The sequence below is a fragment of the Ananas comosus genome, linkage group 1, assembly GCF_001540865.1.
Source record: "Ananas comosus cultivar F153 linkage group 1, ASM154086v1, whole genome shotgun sequence".
Lineage (NCBI taxonomy): Eukaryota > Viridiplantae > Streptophyta > Magnoliopsida > Poales > Bromeliaceae > Ananas > Ananas comosus.
Window position 1 is genome coordinate 6,617,758 of NC_033621.1, and position 18,321 is coordinate 6,636,078.

An 18,321-nucleotide genomic window follows, 5' to 3' on the forward strand; every position below is an offset into this window, starting at 1 on the left:
ACGTGAGGGCGTGGACAACCCGGAGGGTAGCGCGAAGATTCATAGGAGGTTAAGAGAGGTTGAGTCCGTGGAGTCGGTAATCACCTTGTAATCTTTTCTCTTAGTGAATTATTTTTTCGCGTGTTGGTCCCGTGGGTTTTTCTCCAAGTTGGAGTTTTCCCACGTAAATCTCGGTGTGCTTTTTATTTTCCGCATTTATTTTTATTGCATCGAGATTTGTGGTTTTTGGCCGTTCACCTATTCACCCCCCTCTAGGTGATAGATACAATCTAGATAGATCCTTGGGCTCTTCAAAACTTTCATATATATATTGTCCGGCTATGGTGCTTGTAAAAGCACCAAGCACTTGGTGCTTGTAAGTTTTTTACCGTTAGATCTACTCCTCGGATCATTTTCAACCATTAGATTATACTATTCAACCAACCCACTCAACCCTAGGGGACCCACATCATCCTAACCGCATATCTCTTAATCCAATGGCTAAAAATCTACAAGCATCAATAACTTGATACTTTTAAAAGCATAGGAGCTCAATTATATATATATATATATATATAGTAGGGCTATTATACTATTATGAGTATTGGGCCCTTCGCACTCATAAGTTGTTTTCGATTATGGAGCTTCCGAATCGACGATCCACTCCATTAAATATGATCTAAAGTATTTGAAACTTCTAGAAAATAAATTTCGTAATTTTTCGAAACCATAATAAAGTCCATCAAGCGGGCATAAAATGAACGGTCAAAATCGAACGATGTCTTAAAAATGGATGATCAGATCCTCCAATTTAAGATTGGAGTTATTGACCTTTATCTAGGTAGTGAATAGAATTTTCTATCAAAAATTCAACCTATTCGGATTCTTTTGCACCGTTAAACTAGCAAGTATTTCATACCGGTCATTAAAAATTGTCAATTTTGTGAGCTTTTGATCGTAAGGTAAATGATGTCGAAAAATTATGAAATTTGATTTCTAAATGTTTTAAATGCTCTAGATAACGTTTAATGGTTGTGTATCGTTGATTCGGAAGTTCTATCATCGAAAATAACTTATGAGGTCAAGGACAATCGTACGCATAATAGTATAGTAGCCACACATCAGCAGAACCGTCCAACTCAACACGTGGCAGCGACTGACTTGCTAGGCACGGTGCGATCCTGCTTTTGGCCAGGCAGCGACTTGGCCGCACGGCAACAGCAGCTGGGACGGACAAACTAAGGCTACCTGCCGGCGCCGGGCAGGAAACTCGTCTCTGAAGTCTAAGTCTTAATAAGTGCTCCTTCGTATTGAATTCTTATTCTTTTTCTTTTTATTATTGCTGTCTTCCTGCCCCCGAGCTGTTTTCCCCCATTTGTGTCGATCCCGCCGCCGCATTGGAAGAATGTTCCACGGATCGCTCGCTGGTAACTCCTTGTTTTCTTCGATCCCGATCGCTCCTTCTCCGAAACCTAGAGCGCGGAGTCCCCCCAATGCGGCTTTCGCAGTGCGATCCCATGCGGTGGAGTCGTCGAGCCTTAATCCGGCGGCGGCCGCGGTGTCGTCGCCGCCGTACCCTGGAGGGATGGGGCCCCACACGGGGCGCGACCCGACCGTGAAGAAGCCCGACTGGCTGCGGCAGAGGGCACCGCAGGGGGAGAAGTTCGCCAGGCTCAGGGAGTCGCTCTCCGAGCTCAAGCTCAACACCGTCTGCGTCGAGGCGCAGTGCCCCAACATTGGAGAGGTCAACAAGAATTTCTTTCTTCCTTTCCTTTCCTTTCCTTTCCTTCATGCTAACGCTACCAAATGTGTCCTTACCATTTTTTTTTTTTTCTTAACTTCTTTCATTGCTCATCTGGAATTCACTATTATAGCGCTTGCCGAATATTAACTGCTAACACACCGTTCCCGTTCTCTACCTGCTCGGCACTGCTGCTGTTTGCCGGAATGTTGTTATTATGGCTCGTTGTTGTGTTGACATGTATCGTGACTCCAAATTGAATTTGGATGAAAAAAAAAAGAAAAAAAAAAAAGAAAAAAAAGAAAAAAAAAAAAAGATTGACTATGGGCGTACGAGGATTAAGAACTCTATTACTAGTAACTTGGGTTTAAACATTTTGGGCCGGTGGTTTGTATCTAGAAAGTTGTTAGTACTAGTAGACTAAGCCGTTATGTTATATGACGAACGTAGAAGGCTTTTCACTGGTTCATGCGTGTAGTCTAAAATGGCCTGCTAAGGCGATGGCAGACTTTTTGTGGGAGACCCAAAGCATTTCTCATAAGACAAACAGTTATTTCACATGACATTAACGCAGGAGGTCGTGAGCTTAAATCCTTATTATAGGCTTCTAGTTTTGTTAATCTCCTTCCAATGCAAGTTCGCCTTTTGGGCCTATGGAAAGTTTTGTAACTAAACGTGAGTGGGAATGTTGAATGTAAAATAGTAACGCTGCTTTCTAGTAGCTTTTGAGACAAAAAGTCTGTTCCACAGTGCCTATAGTTGTAATCTTGTTAGTGAATTTTATTGAAGAGTAGGAAGAGTTTGATCTCTTTAGATTTCCTGATGGGCTTTTGGGTTTGGTTTTATTCTGCTTCCATCTCTGCTTCGTCGACACACTTTTTTAGTTAACAGCAATTGGCTGATAGGTTGCGTTCTCATTTCTCGTTGGCTTTGATAAGATCAGAGAGCGTAACCATTAGTACGAGAGAAATATGAAATGGCTAGCCTTTCAATAGAAATTTATGAAAATGCTATTCTTGATTGTTAATTTGTTAGTTGTTGTTTGGAGTGCAGTGTTGGAATGGAGGTGGAGGGGCGGGTGGAGAAGGGGATGGCATTGCAACTGCAACCATCATGCTTCTAGGGGATACATGTACACGGGGATGCAGATTTTGTGCTGTGAAAACAAGCAGAAATCCAGCACCGCCAGATCCTACGGAGCCTGAAAATACTGCTCGGGCAATTGCCAGCTGGGGGTAGGACATCTTTTACTTGATACTAAGCTTTATTAGAACTAGAAATGCTTTCTTTTTTTTTTTTATTAAGATTTAAATCCGTCTGCTTATATAATTTGTTCTTGGAGTTCATGACCTTCATGTTACCTCTCTGATCACCATTTTGTAAAATATTTCATAGGATATTTGGGCACTTTCCCTCATAGCTTTTCTAATATATACAGCTTGCCATATTGAACTTAGAAATGGTCTTATCTCTTTCTGGTTCTACTGAAAGGAAGTCCGACTTTGAACCCAGATTCTTGCTACCTGAAATTGAGGCTCTTCGACTAACAACCTTAGATTTCTAATCTTTTTCAAAACTTCTACTATTGAATCACAAATCTGTAGAGTCCAACACCGACATGTAGTTGTGGCATTTTAGGAGCCCTTTTTCTAATTCTGTTGACATAATGCTGTGAGCCCAATTCCTACTAATATTCTATTTGGTCGTCAGATCACAGATCAGCGTGTTCTATTGTTGATTGACTCAATTTTCTAGTATAATTACAATAATGGCAATTTAATGCATTTACGAAGAACAAAAGTGAGGAGAACCCACCTATCATCAGTTCTTTTGTATTTTAAGATGTATAGGAAGATGGAAACATGGGCATAACCATAAGTTTACAATGGAATCCTTGTTTCCTTAACTTGGACTACAAATTTGAATTCGGCTGTTTTGTTGGTTGAACCACCATTTCAGCACTTATTGAAAATTTATTTATTTATTTATTTTTTCCTTTCAAAGTCTGGGTGTTTAGGTGAACTAACTTGATAATGCTGCTCAGCCACATGTTTTGGCTGTTGACCAAATTAACCAACTTTGGTTTATAAAACGCTATGTTGTTTTTAAATTATTAATACATCAAGTTTAGCATTCTAGAATACATCAGTTTTCTGATTGATTTCTTGTTTGTAGTGTGGACTATATTGTATTGACTAGTGTGGATCGAGATGACCTTCCTGATGGTGGAAGTGGCCACTTTGCTGAGACAGTCAAAGCTATGAAGGTTCACACACCATTTCTTTTTTCCCCCCAAACAAACCTCTTAAAGTAACGAACCAGCGTAATGTAACTTGCATAGTTACTGCTAGTATTTATAAATGATGTAGGTGATTCACTATCATGAAAACCGGTAGTTCAATATGCTGAAATATGTCCTGTGCAGAGGTTCAAACCTGATATATTGGTTGAGTGTCTAACCTCTGATTTTCGAGGCGATTTGGAAGCTGTGTCAACTTTGGTTCATTCCGGGCTTGATGTTTTTGCCCACAACATTGAAACCGTGATGCGCTTGCAAAGAATCGTGAGAGATCCTCGAGCAGGGTACGAAGCTTCTATTTTTGTTCTTTTAATCGCATGGAATTTTATGGTCGTTTTATCAACAATCACATCTAAAATGATTTAATACTGTGAACTAATATAAAGTGATTAAGATGTTGGCTTATCATTAGTTTGATCTAACTCATCAAAGGTTCCAATATATGGATCTCATTCTGGATCTCACCTTATGTGGGTGCTTCTACTTTCAAAGATATTCTATTCCTTTGTATTAAAGACAAAGATTGCTGTGCCAATTTGCATGGTCTAGCATGGTGAGCAGGTGGTCTAGCACAGTCGGCGGGTGGTCTAGCATGGCTGGCACGTGCTGCCTGTGCCGTTCATGCCTGTAAGCCTGTGCTGCCTGTGCTAGCCATGCCAACATGTAAAATGGGGTGTGTGTTGAGGCATGCCAGTATGCTTTGCAGTGTTGGTGGCACCGCGGCACACCTTGCGCTGGTGGCACAACAGCCGTTGATGCAGGAAACATATAATTATAAGATAGCCGATTTAGTTCCCAGTCTTTCAAGTAGGAGTTGTATAAGAAGGCTGGAATGTAATTACATAATGTTGCACTAACTGTACATTGCAGGCTACTTTATATTTCTGCAGGAACCATCTTCTTTTATTGTCTTTCCTTGAAAGAGAACAATTTTGTCTAGCAATTTTCTGCTCTTTTTCTTTTTTGGGTGGATGCTCATAACATTCTTAGTGGCAATTGATATTTAAATTGCTTTTTGTTGCCAGGTATGGGCAAAGCTTATCTGTTCTGAAGCATGCAAAGCTTTGCAAGGAAGGGATGATTACAAAATCTTCTATCATGCTTGGTCTTGGTGAGAAGGACGAGGAGGTGAAGGAAGCTATGGCTGATTTAAGGGCTATTGGTGTCGATATTTTGACTTTGGGACAGTATTTGCAGGTTAGATACATACTTTCTTTAGTAGGCATGCATTTTGGCAACTTTTGTTACTTGTATTAACTGTTGAGGAGGATGTTTGTTGGAATCTCTCTTGCAGCCGACACCTTTGCACCTGACAGTGAAAGAATATGTTACTCCTGAGAAGTTTTCCTTCTGGAAGGAGTATGGAGAATCTATTGGTTTTAGTTATGTTGCTAGCGGACCATTGGTAAACCAATTTAACTCTACCTTTCAACTTTAGCTGGGTTGTATTATGTAATTTTTCATAAATATTACGTACTCAGATGAATTATATTCCTCCAAATTTTCACTAGCTATAGATTTTTAATGTTCTAGGTCTGTTACAGTTGAAATGGAACGCATATCATCCATGAAAATTTTTAGATAAAAATGCATAAAACTTACCTGAATTATGAACCATTTTAATTTGGCTACCTAACCTTTTAAAATTTTGATTTTAGGACCCAACATTTCAATTTGTTTGACTTGAGTTAGTTTAGTTTAATGAATTTGTAGCTACAAGAATTGCTTGAAATATACTAACTAAACCTGTAAAGATAAACAACACATTCAAATTGAAAGTTTGAAATATACCAAATCTATAAAGATAAACAATACATTTAAATTTTGAAGTCAAACCAAATTAAATTGCTTGAAATATACTAAATCTGTAAAAACAAACAACACATTCAAATTTTGAAGTCAAATAGCCGTTGGTTGACTCAAGTCAAACAAATTGAAATGTTGGGCAGTAAAATCAAAATTTTGAAAAAGTGGCTAGGGATTTCAAAATGATCAATAGTTCGGATTAGTTTCGTATGTTATTACCAAATATTTAAAGACCCCCTCTGAAATAGATCCCTCCGGCTGTCTTTTTGGATTGGCACCCCTTCAACTCTTGATTCCTTTGATTCGAGTTATTTCAGTCAGTTGATTTTAGATTTTGTTATACTTTGCAATGATTTGATTAGATGTTATAAGTAATGCGATTAAATGAAATGGCTCAGACTGCTTTTCATCAAGCTGGAATGTACAAAGGGAGTTTAGAGACTTTCAAAATGGTCTATACGCTCTATCTTAGGAGTCTCAGCACTTTTTTAGCAAACCATTTGTGCGCCAATAGTCTGTTAAATTGTTATGACATTTTCAGGTGGCGAAATAGAGCGTTAAACCGCACAATAATCTGCATCGTTTATTTATTTATAGTTCATTTGTTTTCATGTCAATATTTTCCTACTCTTTTTCCTCTCTGTCATTCAGTTTTGCATGCAGTGCATCTATGTAACATTTGTGTGTTCTTTGACTACCTCTTCACTACATATTGCAATCTAGGATAGTTGGTTTAATTTCAGTTCCAAGTAGTTTACAAAGGCACACTCTTGAACTATCATTGTATTGCTGTAACCTGTTAGCGAATAAAGTTATGACGTTTGTGGAAGTTTGCTTGGATATCTAGGAGCTTATTTTCCTTTCTTTTTTGGTTTGCTGAAGGTTCGGTCGTCCTACAGAGCCGGTGAGCTGTTTGTTCAAAATTTGGTGAGAAATAACGTGACCAAGCATGCTTGCCCTGGATCATAGTCGTTCTCAATCGAAGTCACCAGCATTTGAATAATCAAATATGATCTAATAACGCGGTAGGATAGCAGCAGCAGAAACTAACCGACGGAATCCTATTCTTTTGCTTGGACAGTTTACCAGAAAGCCTTGAATTCTAAAGTTTCTGTTCATGGATAACTTTCTCGGTTAGTTAAAAGCTGATGCCGTCTATTTTACCGCTACCAGTGCTATATAGTTCACAATTTTCTATTTTATTGTGCTTTTTTTATTATTATTATTATCATATTTTATTTACTAGTTTTGAAACCTGGATCAAAGAGGGGAGATTGAGTTCCTAGTTTCAGCACTTGTATCAATTCATTGAGCTTCATGTTCTTTTAATTCGACAAGTATTTTCTTGGAGATGTGCTTCTGCCGAAATCCACACTGTTACGCTACAGCAGCTGACGTGGAGCTCAAGCGCCCCCAAATGTGAGGTCCGCTTTTAATTGGACGGCTCCGACCTGAAGTCGGTGCATTCTTTCTACCTCCGCCCTCCTCTCTTGCCTGCGCACGAAGAGCTTATGGGGAGGATCGGAGTGCAAGAGTTCATGAAGAGGACCTCTCTAGTCGATAAAGTAAAAAGATAGCATTTTGATCTGGTGCCTTTAAATCTTCTTGATTTGAAATAAAGTTTGATCAATTACTATTGGCATGCTCCAGCTTTGATACAAAACCGTGTTTTCTTTCTTTTGGGATAACGAAATTTGTGTGATCCTAAATTAGGATATTCGTTCACTCGGCAAGTAAAATTAAAAAAATATTAAATTTAGTTTTTACATAATTCCAACAGCATAGGTCATGTCTAATGGAACAGATCGTTAAATCGAATATCTCATCATTGTAAAAAACTTATAAGCATGGAAGCCTTCCTACTTTTTACTTTTGAAAACATAGGAGTCTAGCTATATATATATATATATATATATATATATATATATAGAGAGAGAGAGAGAGAGAGAGAGAGGCTATGGTGTTTATAAGAGTACCAAGCATTTGGTACTTATAAATTTTTTACCGTTAGATCTACGTATTTGATCATTAGATCTACGTATTTGATCATTTTCATTCGTTAAATTATATTATTCAACCACTCAACCTTAGGGGGCCCACATCATTCTAACTGCACATCTCTTAATCTAATGGTTAAAAATCTACAAGCACCAATAACTTGGTATTTTTAAAAATATAGGAGTTCAATTATATATATATATATATATATATAGAGAGAGAGAGAGAGAGTCTGCTTGCTATGCTATCGATAGCACTGTATATGTATATAGAGTCCGGTTGCTATGCTATCAAGTTTTTTGCCATTAGATTAACCTCTTTGATTATTTTTATCCGTTAGATTATACTATTCAACCAACCACCCACTCAACCCTAGGGGGCCCACATCATCCTAACCGCACATCTTTTAATCTAAGAACGGAAAACTTAATAGCACCAAGTCATTGGTGCTATTAATAGTATTTCAGCCTATATATATATATATATATATATATATATATAGCAGGGCTGCTATGCTCTCTGGAGCACAAAGCCCTCCGTGCTCCTGAGCCGTTTTCGATAATAGGACTCCCGAATCGACGATCGGCTCCGCTAGATTTGATCTAGCATATTTGAAGTATCTAAAAAATAAATTTTGCAATTTTTTAATATAGTTTACTTAGTGATCGAAAGGATTCAAAATCAACGACTGAAAATAAAAATCTCATAAAAAGTGGTGATATATAGTACTAAAATTTTCGATCAGAGATATTAAACTTGTTGTAGAAAGTATAAAGAATTTTCTATCAAAATTTCTTCTGATTTGGATGCTTCTATGCCGTTAAACTTGAAACGGCAAATATCGACCATAAAAATTGTTGATTTTGAATCTTTTCGATCACGAAGTAAACGATATCGAAAATCGCAAAATTTTTTTTCTACATACTTTAAATATGCTAGATCAAATTTAGCAGAGCCGATCGTCGATTCCGAAGTCCCATCATCGAAAACGACTCAGGAGCACGGAGGGCTCTGTGCTCTTGAGAGCACACGAGACCTACAACATATATATATACATATATATATATATATATATATATATATATATATATATAATATATATATATATATATATAGGCTAGGGCTACTATACTCATATGAGTATAGAGCCCTTTGTACTCATAACTTTTTGGCTGTTCAAATGAAAAAAATGTGCGGTTGGATGAAAGTGGTTACGGTTAGGTTGATAGTGGGCCCCCTAGGGTTGAGTGGTGGTTGGTTGAATAGTATAATCTAACGGGTGAAAATGATTAAAGGGTAGATCAAACGGTAAAAATTTATGAGTATAAAAGGCTCTATACTCATAAGAGTATAGTAGCCGGACTCTATATATATATATATATATATATATATATATATATATATATATAAATATATAATATATATATATATGTTGTAAACTCTAACCCTAATGAACCCTCTCTTCTCTTTCCTCTCCACAGCCGCCGTTGTCCCCTCTGTACTTCGCCGGCGACCCCACTCCAGTAAGTCTCTTCCTACCTCGAGCTCTCTTTCTCTCTACCCCCCTCTCTATATATATAAAATTAGGCTGACATGTTTCTAATAACACTAAGCCATTGATGCTATTAGGTTCTTGGCCCTTGGATAAAGAGATGTGTGGTTAGGATGATAATGGTACTTTAGGATTAAGTGGGTAGTTGATTGAATAGTATAATTTGATGGATAGAGATAGTCAAAGGGGTAAATCTAACGGTGGAAAACCTAGTAGCACTAAGTGCTCGGTGTTATTAGAAGCATCCTAGCCGGACTCTCTCTGTTCTAGAATATCCAAGAAAAATTCCTTCGTCACTTCGCATGTAATATACGAAAAATTTCGGGTTGCGATGCTAACTTTGATCTGAAAGATTAAAGTAAAGTTTGAATTGGATGTGCATCATTCTAGAGTGTTTCTGGACGTGTGGGAATAATCTCTGGAGGTAATTGAGTATTCGGGTACCAATCAGGCGCGAAATGAACTTGAAACGAGATTTTCGGATTATGACGCTAAATTTGACCTACACTATCAAAGTGAGCTATGATTGTTAATTGTAGTACCTCCGAATTATTTTGGAAGTGCAAGGATAGTTAATGTCAAATTCGGAGATGGTGTAATATGTTGGATTTTGATTTCGCGACAAATCTTGATCAAATTGATCGAAATAATGCCAAAACGAAAATTAATTGCTTCCAAATTAAATTGGCAGCTTGTAAAGATTATTTGACATAATTTGGAAGTGATTAGAAGTGTTTGAAGCGAACTAGACATGCAAAGGGGCTGAAAAACTGCTGCAGCTAGCTGTTTCTTAGTGCAGGGACTGAATTGCAAACCTGCAGGGACTGAATCGTGAACTGCTGGAGTGCAATGCAGTTTCAGCATTTTGAGGAATTAAACAGCAATTAGTTGATCTTATCACTTCACCCAGCAGCCCCCAGCCCTGTCTACGTGTTGGACTTCCTCCCTCTCCATCTTTTCTTATCTCTATCTCCTCTTTTATCTCTCTAGAACCTGGTTGAAGTCTTGTGAGAGAGAGAGCTTGTGGATTGGGAATTTTTGTTGATGGAGCTAAGAAGAGAAACTGTGGAGCTAATAGGAAGCTTGTTGAGCTGAAGAAACCCTTGGGGAAACTCCAAATCTAGGTAAAGTTGATGCTTAATTCCTGGTTGAGTAGTAGTGGCAGCTGTGAGGGTAATTTTTGAGTAATTAAGACTTAGAGAGGTGGTTTGGCAACCTTGATGTTTCAGGATTGAGGGGGAAGCTGCAGAGTAGAAATTTCGGGCTATTGGAGCTAAGAATAACCTGGTATAATACCTAATAAAGGTAAGCATGTTCTGGTATCTGATCATAGTCAAATCAATTGCCTTAGAATTGATCAATATAAGGGTTTCTTGCTGTTAATGTTGGCAGGCTGGTTGATCTTGGTCTGGTAGAGGGGCCGAGTAGAAGTTTCAGCTGAGGAAACTTGGAAATTGGAGTAAGTAATTGCTTCTTTGTTAGGCTTAGTGTAGTTGCATAAAAGAAATGCTTCTAAGGGAGTTAAATTGATATTGATATGCAGGAAATTAAGAAGTGATTGTAGAAGTGTGAAGGGGCTGCCTTGTAGATCTGGGCACCCAAATTGGAAGAGACCTGGTGAATCTCTTTGATATTTTGAATTGAAAGGGGGGACTTGGTGGAGCTCCGAATCTAGATAAAGATGATATTTCTTCCCTGGTTTGAGTCCTGTGAATTGCTCTAAAGAATGTAAGCAATAATTATTTTATGTGTAGGAGCTAGGAGAAAACGTTAGTGAGGAAGTAAGTGTGCAGAATTTCAGCATGGTGCAGATTTTGAGGTTGAGCTGAAATTGCTTCCTTATTAGAGCTTCTTTGGTGTCCAAACTAAAAGAGGACCAAGTGGAACTTCAAGCTCAGGTGAGATTAATGTAAGTTCCTGGGCTATTGGGTGTTAATTGTACTCTATGCTATAATGACTACAAAGAAAGTAGTAATGAGGCAGATTTCAGCATTGAATTCTGTTTATTATTGAAGCTGAAAATGAGCTAATTGGATAGCAAGTTAAGATAATTATGGTTAGGTATGAATTGAAATTCAATTAGTATAACAAGGAGATGCAAATTGGAAGTCATGTGGGAGTTGGAGCTAGTGAAAATCACAAAACTGCATTGTGAATTCCATAAGCTAACTCTAAGTATATAGATGTGTGAGTATATGCATATATATATACTTATAAGTAAATGTTGGAAGATAAAATCTGAGCTAAGATCATATAAAACCATGCTTAAAAGTGAGGTTATTTGTCCCTAATTCTTAGTTACTAAAGGATAGAATTGATAAGAGGCTTAGTAGTAAGAACGAGTATATGTATGTGTTAATAATATATGCAAGTTGGAGTCGAAATGCAAAGTTGTAGAAGATGTGAATATAACTGAAGTTTAACCTCTTTTATTCCTTTCTAAATGAAGGTTAGACGTGCTCGGAAGTTCGAATTGACATTCCGACGATCTTACGATGCGCTATTTAAGAAACGCTTCGTTCTAGCTCTATTTGCATTGAGTCGCGAGAGCTAATTGTTGATGCATTTCGAGACGTTGGTTCTAATCTGTTGGCAACCCTACAGGTGGGTGGTGCTATCCGAAATCTTCGAATCTCTCTTTATGTCTATGTCGCCCTGTTGAGCATATCTATATATGAATTGTATTATATTCACGTATTATAGGGAGATTGTCACTATGCAGTGAGTAACTGAACAAGTGAATTCCTGTCAATGTAAAGAACATGTGAACAATAGAATATGGACATAGAACCCTATAAATGTGTGAATTTATTATGGACCATTACAATAGTAAATTTTGTGACATTATGACTACGGAATTGATTAGCATCGAGATTGAAATTATAGAACTAGCATAAAGAGCTAGTTAGAGTTAAAGTGCGGCATTGTCGTTGGTTAAATCCTTTCAGTAAGGATCAGATCTTACTCACATAGTCTGTTCTTAGCTTGGTGGCCGTCGCTCCCCCCAGGCAGTGCACTCCGGAGTTGTCACACGATGGGCTAACGTACTTGCCCAAGGACTAACGTACTTGTCCGGCAGACGGTCCCTCTGGTGGTTCGAGTCCCCCGATTTAGAGGGATTTTGGGTTGTGAGCTTGGAGTTAACAAGTGTTAACCAGTTTGATTGGGTAATGATTATTAGTAGTATGCACGCATAAATTCCATATGTGATATACTGTTTTTTTCAGCTTTGTACAGACATTGTAATAGTTACATGTTATAGCTGGTTACTATCTACTCTCTTTTTTTGTCTATATATGCCTGAATAGACCTAGCGGGTGAGTCGGCGAGGTCGGCAGCCGAACCAACTGGAAACTTTCGGTAGTTCTCACCCCACTAACCATACAGGTTCCAGCTCGTGCGAGGTGATCGAGGATCGTGGTATGGACAGCGTTCCATAGATAGTGGACATCCATTGAGTATAGTTGTACCTTATTTATTTCATTTGTTTATAGTTGATGAAAGCAAATATAAATTATTCATTTGAGAGATGGCAATGTATATGTTGGATGAATGAATGTAATAATTATGTAAGCTTTGTATTTGATTTAAAGTAATCAAGATACAATGTGCCAATACTTTAGTTAGTTTACTTCACTTGCGTGTGTTGCTTGCCCTCGTGCAAGCAATGTATATTGAAATTTTTTCTGGGCATTTCTTTATACATGTTTGTTGCTATTGTTGAGCCTTGGGTGAACAGAGGAGGTTCTGTTCGTTCGGCGTCTGTATACGGGCCCGAATCGACCAAATTGGCGATAGCGGGACGTGACATCGCGAGTCAAATTTTTCAAAATTTTCACAATCCCGGAGGATAAAATATTTATTCTCGAAGACACGAAAGTATTTGATATTCGGTTTTCTACCAATCTATAATTCATACGGAGCATTTAAAGTACCCGGGCGTAAATAGATTGTCACGCCCCGGATTACACGTTCCCCGGGCACGCCGACAAATCCGCCGTATACAAAGAAATTTTTCTGTATACGAAGCGATAGCTGTACCTGTAAAACATACAATACTACAAACAGTAGTATAGAGCTGCTAGAAAAACCAGTACTAAAAACAAATTGAGTTCCATATACATACATCACATCAGAACCACGGTACAAAATTTACTCGCGCTGGTGAGTTAAAAGCTGTATGTACATGAACTCCAGCCAAAACAACTACCTACGGTAGGGCACCTCTTGAAAGATATGGATCCCGAGGATCTAAAAGGTAAGTAACACCTAGAGGGGGGTGAATAGGTGTAACAACGGCAAACTCAAAAATCTCGATGCGAATAAAACAAAATAGCGGAAAAGAAAACAGCACACCGAGAATTTAACGTGGGAAAACTCCAAATCGGAGTGAAAAACCGACGGGACCAATCACGCAAAGAAAATCTACTAAGAAAACATGAGTATAAGTGATCTTGACCAAAACACACGACTCAATTTACCGATTTCCCGTAGATGACGATCTTCGCTGGTCCTCGATCGATAGGAATCCTCCAATCGACCTTGCCGCAACTCCTTGCAGCGTCAACGCCTCAATTCCTCGAAGCGTCCACCGAATCTTCGGCTTCACGCGAGATCCACGCGTCGAACCTCCTTCCGGAGCTTGTAGAATCGAAGATTTGTGATGATTTAACCTTTTAATACCATAAGCTATGAGGGTTCACCTTTAATCAAACATCTACTTGATTCTCGTATGAGTTATCGAGTAAAAACGAAGAATCAAGCCGATTGTTGATTGTTGGAAACTCGTTATGTGAATCGAAACATTGAAACGAAGAAAAATAAGTTTCTAGGGTTTTGAATCAGTAAAAATTCAAAGTCTTAAACTTTTAGATGACCCACATAGCTTATTTATATGTTTAGAAGACTTAGAAGTAGACTAGGATTGCAAAAAGTCCTTTTTAAAAACCTGTGTCGTCCTCAGAGACCGGTCTTCTCGAGGAGACCGGTCTGTGAGAGACCGGTCTCTCAAGTGAGGAACCGGTCCCTCACTGCGTGACCAAAATCACAACGTTCGGGAACCGGTCTCTCAAGCTTGAGACCGGTCCCTCGCTGCGCGACAGAAATACCAAGGTTCGGGAACCGGTCTCTCATCACAGGGGACCGGTTGCATCAAGGTTCACGCAGTGAGGACCTTAGGGGAACCGGTCTCTTGAACTCAGAGACCGGTCCCAGAACACAGAAAAGTTCAGTAAAGTAGTTTTAAAACCATCTAAGCCTTCTGAACTTATTCTAACTAGGTCTCTTCACCACAAATGATCTTTTCTTCATACCTTAGGTGTCGAGCTTTCCGAATGAGTCTTAGTTCTTCAATTTGAATCTTTTCTTCAAAACTTCTGCGATCCACTCTTCAAGACTCCAACCAACTTTACGAAATTCGCCAACCTATAAAATCCTTAACAATCTCCCCCTTTGGCGATTTCGTGACAAAATATACTATAAATTTGTACACAACGCAGAAACAATAAAAAGAAGATCATCGCAATCACCAAACGATAATCTCATGCATGATCGATCCAATAAACGAAAATTACAATTTTCATAATCTTAATACAAACTCTATGACTTAGACATGGAGTCTTGAAGTCTTGAAATATTCCTGCAAAAACATTCTCAAAACATAATCAATATTCAAGTATCAAGATCAAACAAAGTATCAAGTCATAGTTCATAATCAAACACCTAAAGCACTAACTAAACAAAGTTCATCTAAAGTTTATCTAAACAAAATGCTAAGTTCATCTAAAGTTCATCTAAACAAAATGCTGCATCAAAGCTAAATACATCATTATCAAGATCAGATCAAGAACATCATCATCAACATCAAGAACCACCATCTCCATCTCCCCCTTTTTGTCAGAAAGCGCCAAAATGACAAAGAAGGAGCCCGGTAACTCCTAGTCAGAAGCATCCCCCGGAGGTAAATCTGCCCGGCAACATCCTAACTTGTCAAAAATCATATTCAATAAGCACTTTATCTTGCTCACATCCTTACGAAACGCAGCTTGTTCCGCAGACAACCTCTGAAGCTCCTCAGAAAGACGTTGCTGCTTACGATACACCGAGGAAACAGAGATATCTTCCTCAGAAATGTCCATAGAAGGACGTGAAGAAGTAGCAGTAGCAGGAGGTGGAGCAGCAGGAGGGGAAGAAGCACGCTGAGACGGTGTACGAAGCTGCACCGAGGACTTCACAAATGTCCGTTCATTTATCCGACCCAAACTGTGCTCATAAGATGTACACCGGACATCCACATCACAAAGTCACAGAATCCTCATCATTATCAATGGAAATGGCAACCTTTCATTTTGTCCAGAAGTTTTGATGTCTTTTGCCATCCTCCGCCAGATCAAAAACGGAATATTTATGTTAATATTCTTTGCACTCACAATATCTGGCCTTCCCAAGAGATACATATACAGAATTCGATCCCACCTCAGAATCTTCGTGTTTGCGAGAGGCAAAATGTTGTAGCAAACCACGAAGTTTAAAAAACGATACTCCATTTTGAAATCTTTGGACATAACCATAATGCCGTTTGACTCAGTACCCGGCATGCAAATAGTGTTCACCACACGATTCCAATCACGAAGTGAGTCGAACCCAGCTTGTAGATACTCCACCCCGTCAGTCTTAGCTTCCATACCTAGCACCGAAGCTATTGTCTCAGGAGTGATGGATAACTCAACACCACGTACGGAAGTCTTAAATACGTACGGACCGCCGTCGGAGTCGCTTAGGTGACCTGCTCTCATATAAAATTCTCTGATCAACTCCAAACAAAAATCGGTTTGCTCCGGAAAATCACAAATCTGATGAAGATTTTCCTATTCAAATAAATCCTGAAAACCCGGCACACAACTAATGATACTGGCCACCCCAACATCTCGCTCACCAATGCAGTGTTTCGACGAGTACATTGACCGTCGATTAGATGGAACATCCTGTAGACTGTGACGTGGTGGCTCAGAGTCATGTTCTCGAATTTCAACACCCCCGGACTTACGACGACCGGGACGCTCAGTCGCCTTTCCTTTGCCTTTATCCACAGCTTTTCCTTTTCCCTTGCCTTTCCCAGTATCCTTATCCTTAGCTAATACCTCGGGAACAAAAGCCTCCCAATCCGGTTCATCCTCCTCAGAATCGTCACCAGGAGCATATTCGCTCTCTTCATCTTCCGGTTGATACTCAATCGGCCTATTAGCTTTGGAGCGCTGTCGCTTGCTTCCACGACCACCCCCAGCCATAAGGACAACAAGCACGAGAATCCACGAGTACATTTTTGAAAATTACCTATTAAACATAATGACATTTACATATAAAATTTTTTTAAAAAACAAAAATTTTCAGCAAATTGGTATATAAATATTAGATAATCCTAGGGGCCACATGATCATGAGAAACATGAACAAATCATGCAACAAAACCAGCAAAAACAAAATTTTACGTAAACTTCGAAAACCTAGGTTTTGATGATGAAAAACCTACAGAAAATGACCAAAAAGATAAAGAAATGCCAGAAAAGATAAAAACAACCGGTCTAATAACAAGATTGAAGCTTAAACATGCATTTTGAGCAAGATCTCTAAAACAATCATCAAAAAATCTGAACCGAGACACATTTTTGAAGTACATGACCTAAAAGCAACAAAATCCGAAAATCATACCTAAAATCAGTGCAAATTGATGAAGATCGGAAGTAAAACCACTCTAGAGACAAGAGAGGAACAAGGTAGAACGCAGGGGAAGAGAAAAAAAAATTTGAAAAACAGTGCACAGGCGCATCGAGCGAAAACCCCTTTATCGGGTCTGGCGGAGGGACCGGTCTCTCTTGCCTGGGACCGGTCTCTGAGCCTGAAATTTCAAAAATTTTTGACTACAGCTCGAAAATTCCAAAAAAAAATGTAAGGATATTCCATAATATTCAATCATCACAAATAACCTATTTCCATCCACAAAAACTTTAAATAAAATTTCATAAATAAATTTTGAAAAAAAATCAATTTCAGGGATATTCAAAATTTCAAAATTGTTGACCCAAAAATCAATGAAAATTCTTGAAACATATATAAATAGAATTCCACACATCATGCAAGATCTATGAATTTATTGTATCATTTTACCATCATATTTTGTTAAAGAAAACGAATAAATAATTCTCAGAATCGTGAAATTAACATAATATGTTCAAATTGAGTTATGCACACTAATCGAGACAAAAGTGGCTCTTTGAGCATCTTTTCATTGACAATCCACCTTATCTCACCTACAAGGCGTATAGCTCTTTGAGCATATTCTTAAAATATTTCTTTCTGAAAGGTATTTTCCTTTTGTTTTATAGAGATACTTTAATCAACATGTGGTAGCTGCACACACTGACCGGACAACCGGGGTGGTAGCTCTTTCCTCCATGTGGTGGTAGTTTTCACACTCCCAGCAGGGATGTAACTCTTTCCACATCTTGAATTTCAGAAATTTTCATAGCTAAAATTGGAAAGACTCCCCCTAAATTAGTGCAACCCTCAAGTCAAAAATATTATAGCTATTTCAAAAACAGAGAAAGATTTATTCATCTCAAAACTAATAATCAAACAAATAATTCCGACATTCAAATTTCAAAGCATGAGGTGCTGAATTTGATTCAATATGCTAAACAGAATTTCAATGATTTNAATTTTTGAATCTTAACCAAGCTTGTACCCTCGTGTGTAACTCGCAAAGTGTCCCAAATCTCTTTGGCGGTTTCGCACGCCGAGACGCGAGAAAATTCAGTTTGGTTTAAAGCATTGAATAAAGCATTGATACATTTCCCGTTGAACGAAGATAATTCATTTTCCTCTTTCGTCCATTTATTCCTAGGTTTCGGCACGGTAACATTCTCGACAACTTTGGTAGGGTTTTTCCATC

The 18,321-nt window shown here is 38.5% G+C and overlaps 1 protein-coding gene and 1 long non-coding RNA gene across 9 annotated transcripts; both read left to right on the forward strand.

Moving 5' to 3' along the window:
• Positions 1,208 to 7,471, forward strand: LOC109720262 (lipoyl synthase 1, chloroplastic-like). The gene is made up of 7 exons (XM_020247254.1): positions 1,208 to 1,723; positions 2,774 to 2,955; positions 3,896 to 3,986; positions 4,146 to 4,303; positions 5,045 to 5,216; positions 5,314 to 5,424; positions 6,708 to 7,471. The coding sequence occupies exons 1-7, from the start codon at positions 1,385 to 1,387 to the stop codon at positions 6,792 to 6,794; spliced, it is 1,140 nt and encodes a 379-aa protein (XP_020102843.1). The 5' UTR covers positions 1,208 to 1,384; the 3' UTR covers positions 6,795 to 7,471.
• Positions 10,278 to 13,001, forward strand: LOC109719484. Of its 8 annotated transcripts, none has more exons than XR_002218718.1 (7): positions 10,278 to 10,499; positions 10,605 to 10,680; positions 10,768 to 10,834; positions 10,919 to 11,273; positions 11,825 to 11,979; positions 12,360 to 12,542; positions 12,684 to 13,001. It is a non-coding gene; the product is annotated as an uncharacterized LOC109719484 (long non-coding RNA). The 8 variants fall into 8 exon arrangements; XR_002218728.1 differs by having other exon boundaries at positions 12,763 to 13,001; XR_002218721.1 differs by lacking the exon at positions 12,360 to 12,542 and having other exon boundaries at positions 10,289 to 10,499; positions 10,919 to 10,992; positions 11,130 to 11,273.

What these genes read in the sequence shown, in the direction of transcription:
- LOC109720262 (XM_020247254.1), top strand. Translation starts at nt 1,385, where the DNA reads ATGTTCCACGGATCGCTCGCTGGTAACTCCTTGTTTTCTTCGATCCCG. An exon ending in AGACAGTCAAAGCTATGAAG is followed by an intron (nt 3,987 to 4,145) that starts GTTCACACACCA and finishes TGTCCTGTGCAG; the next exon opens with AGGTTCAAACCTGATATATT. An exon ending in ATGTTGCTAGCGGACCATTG is followed by an intron (nt 5,425 to 6,707) that starts GTAAACCAATTT and finishes GGTTTGCTGAAG; the next exon opens with GTTCGGTCGTCCTACAGAGC.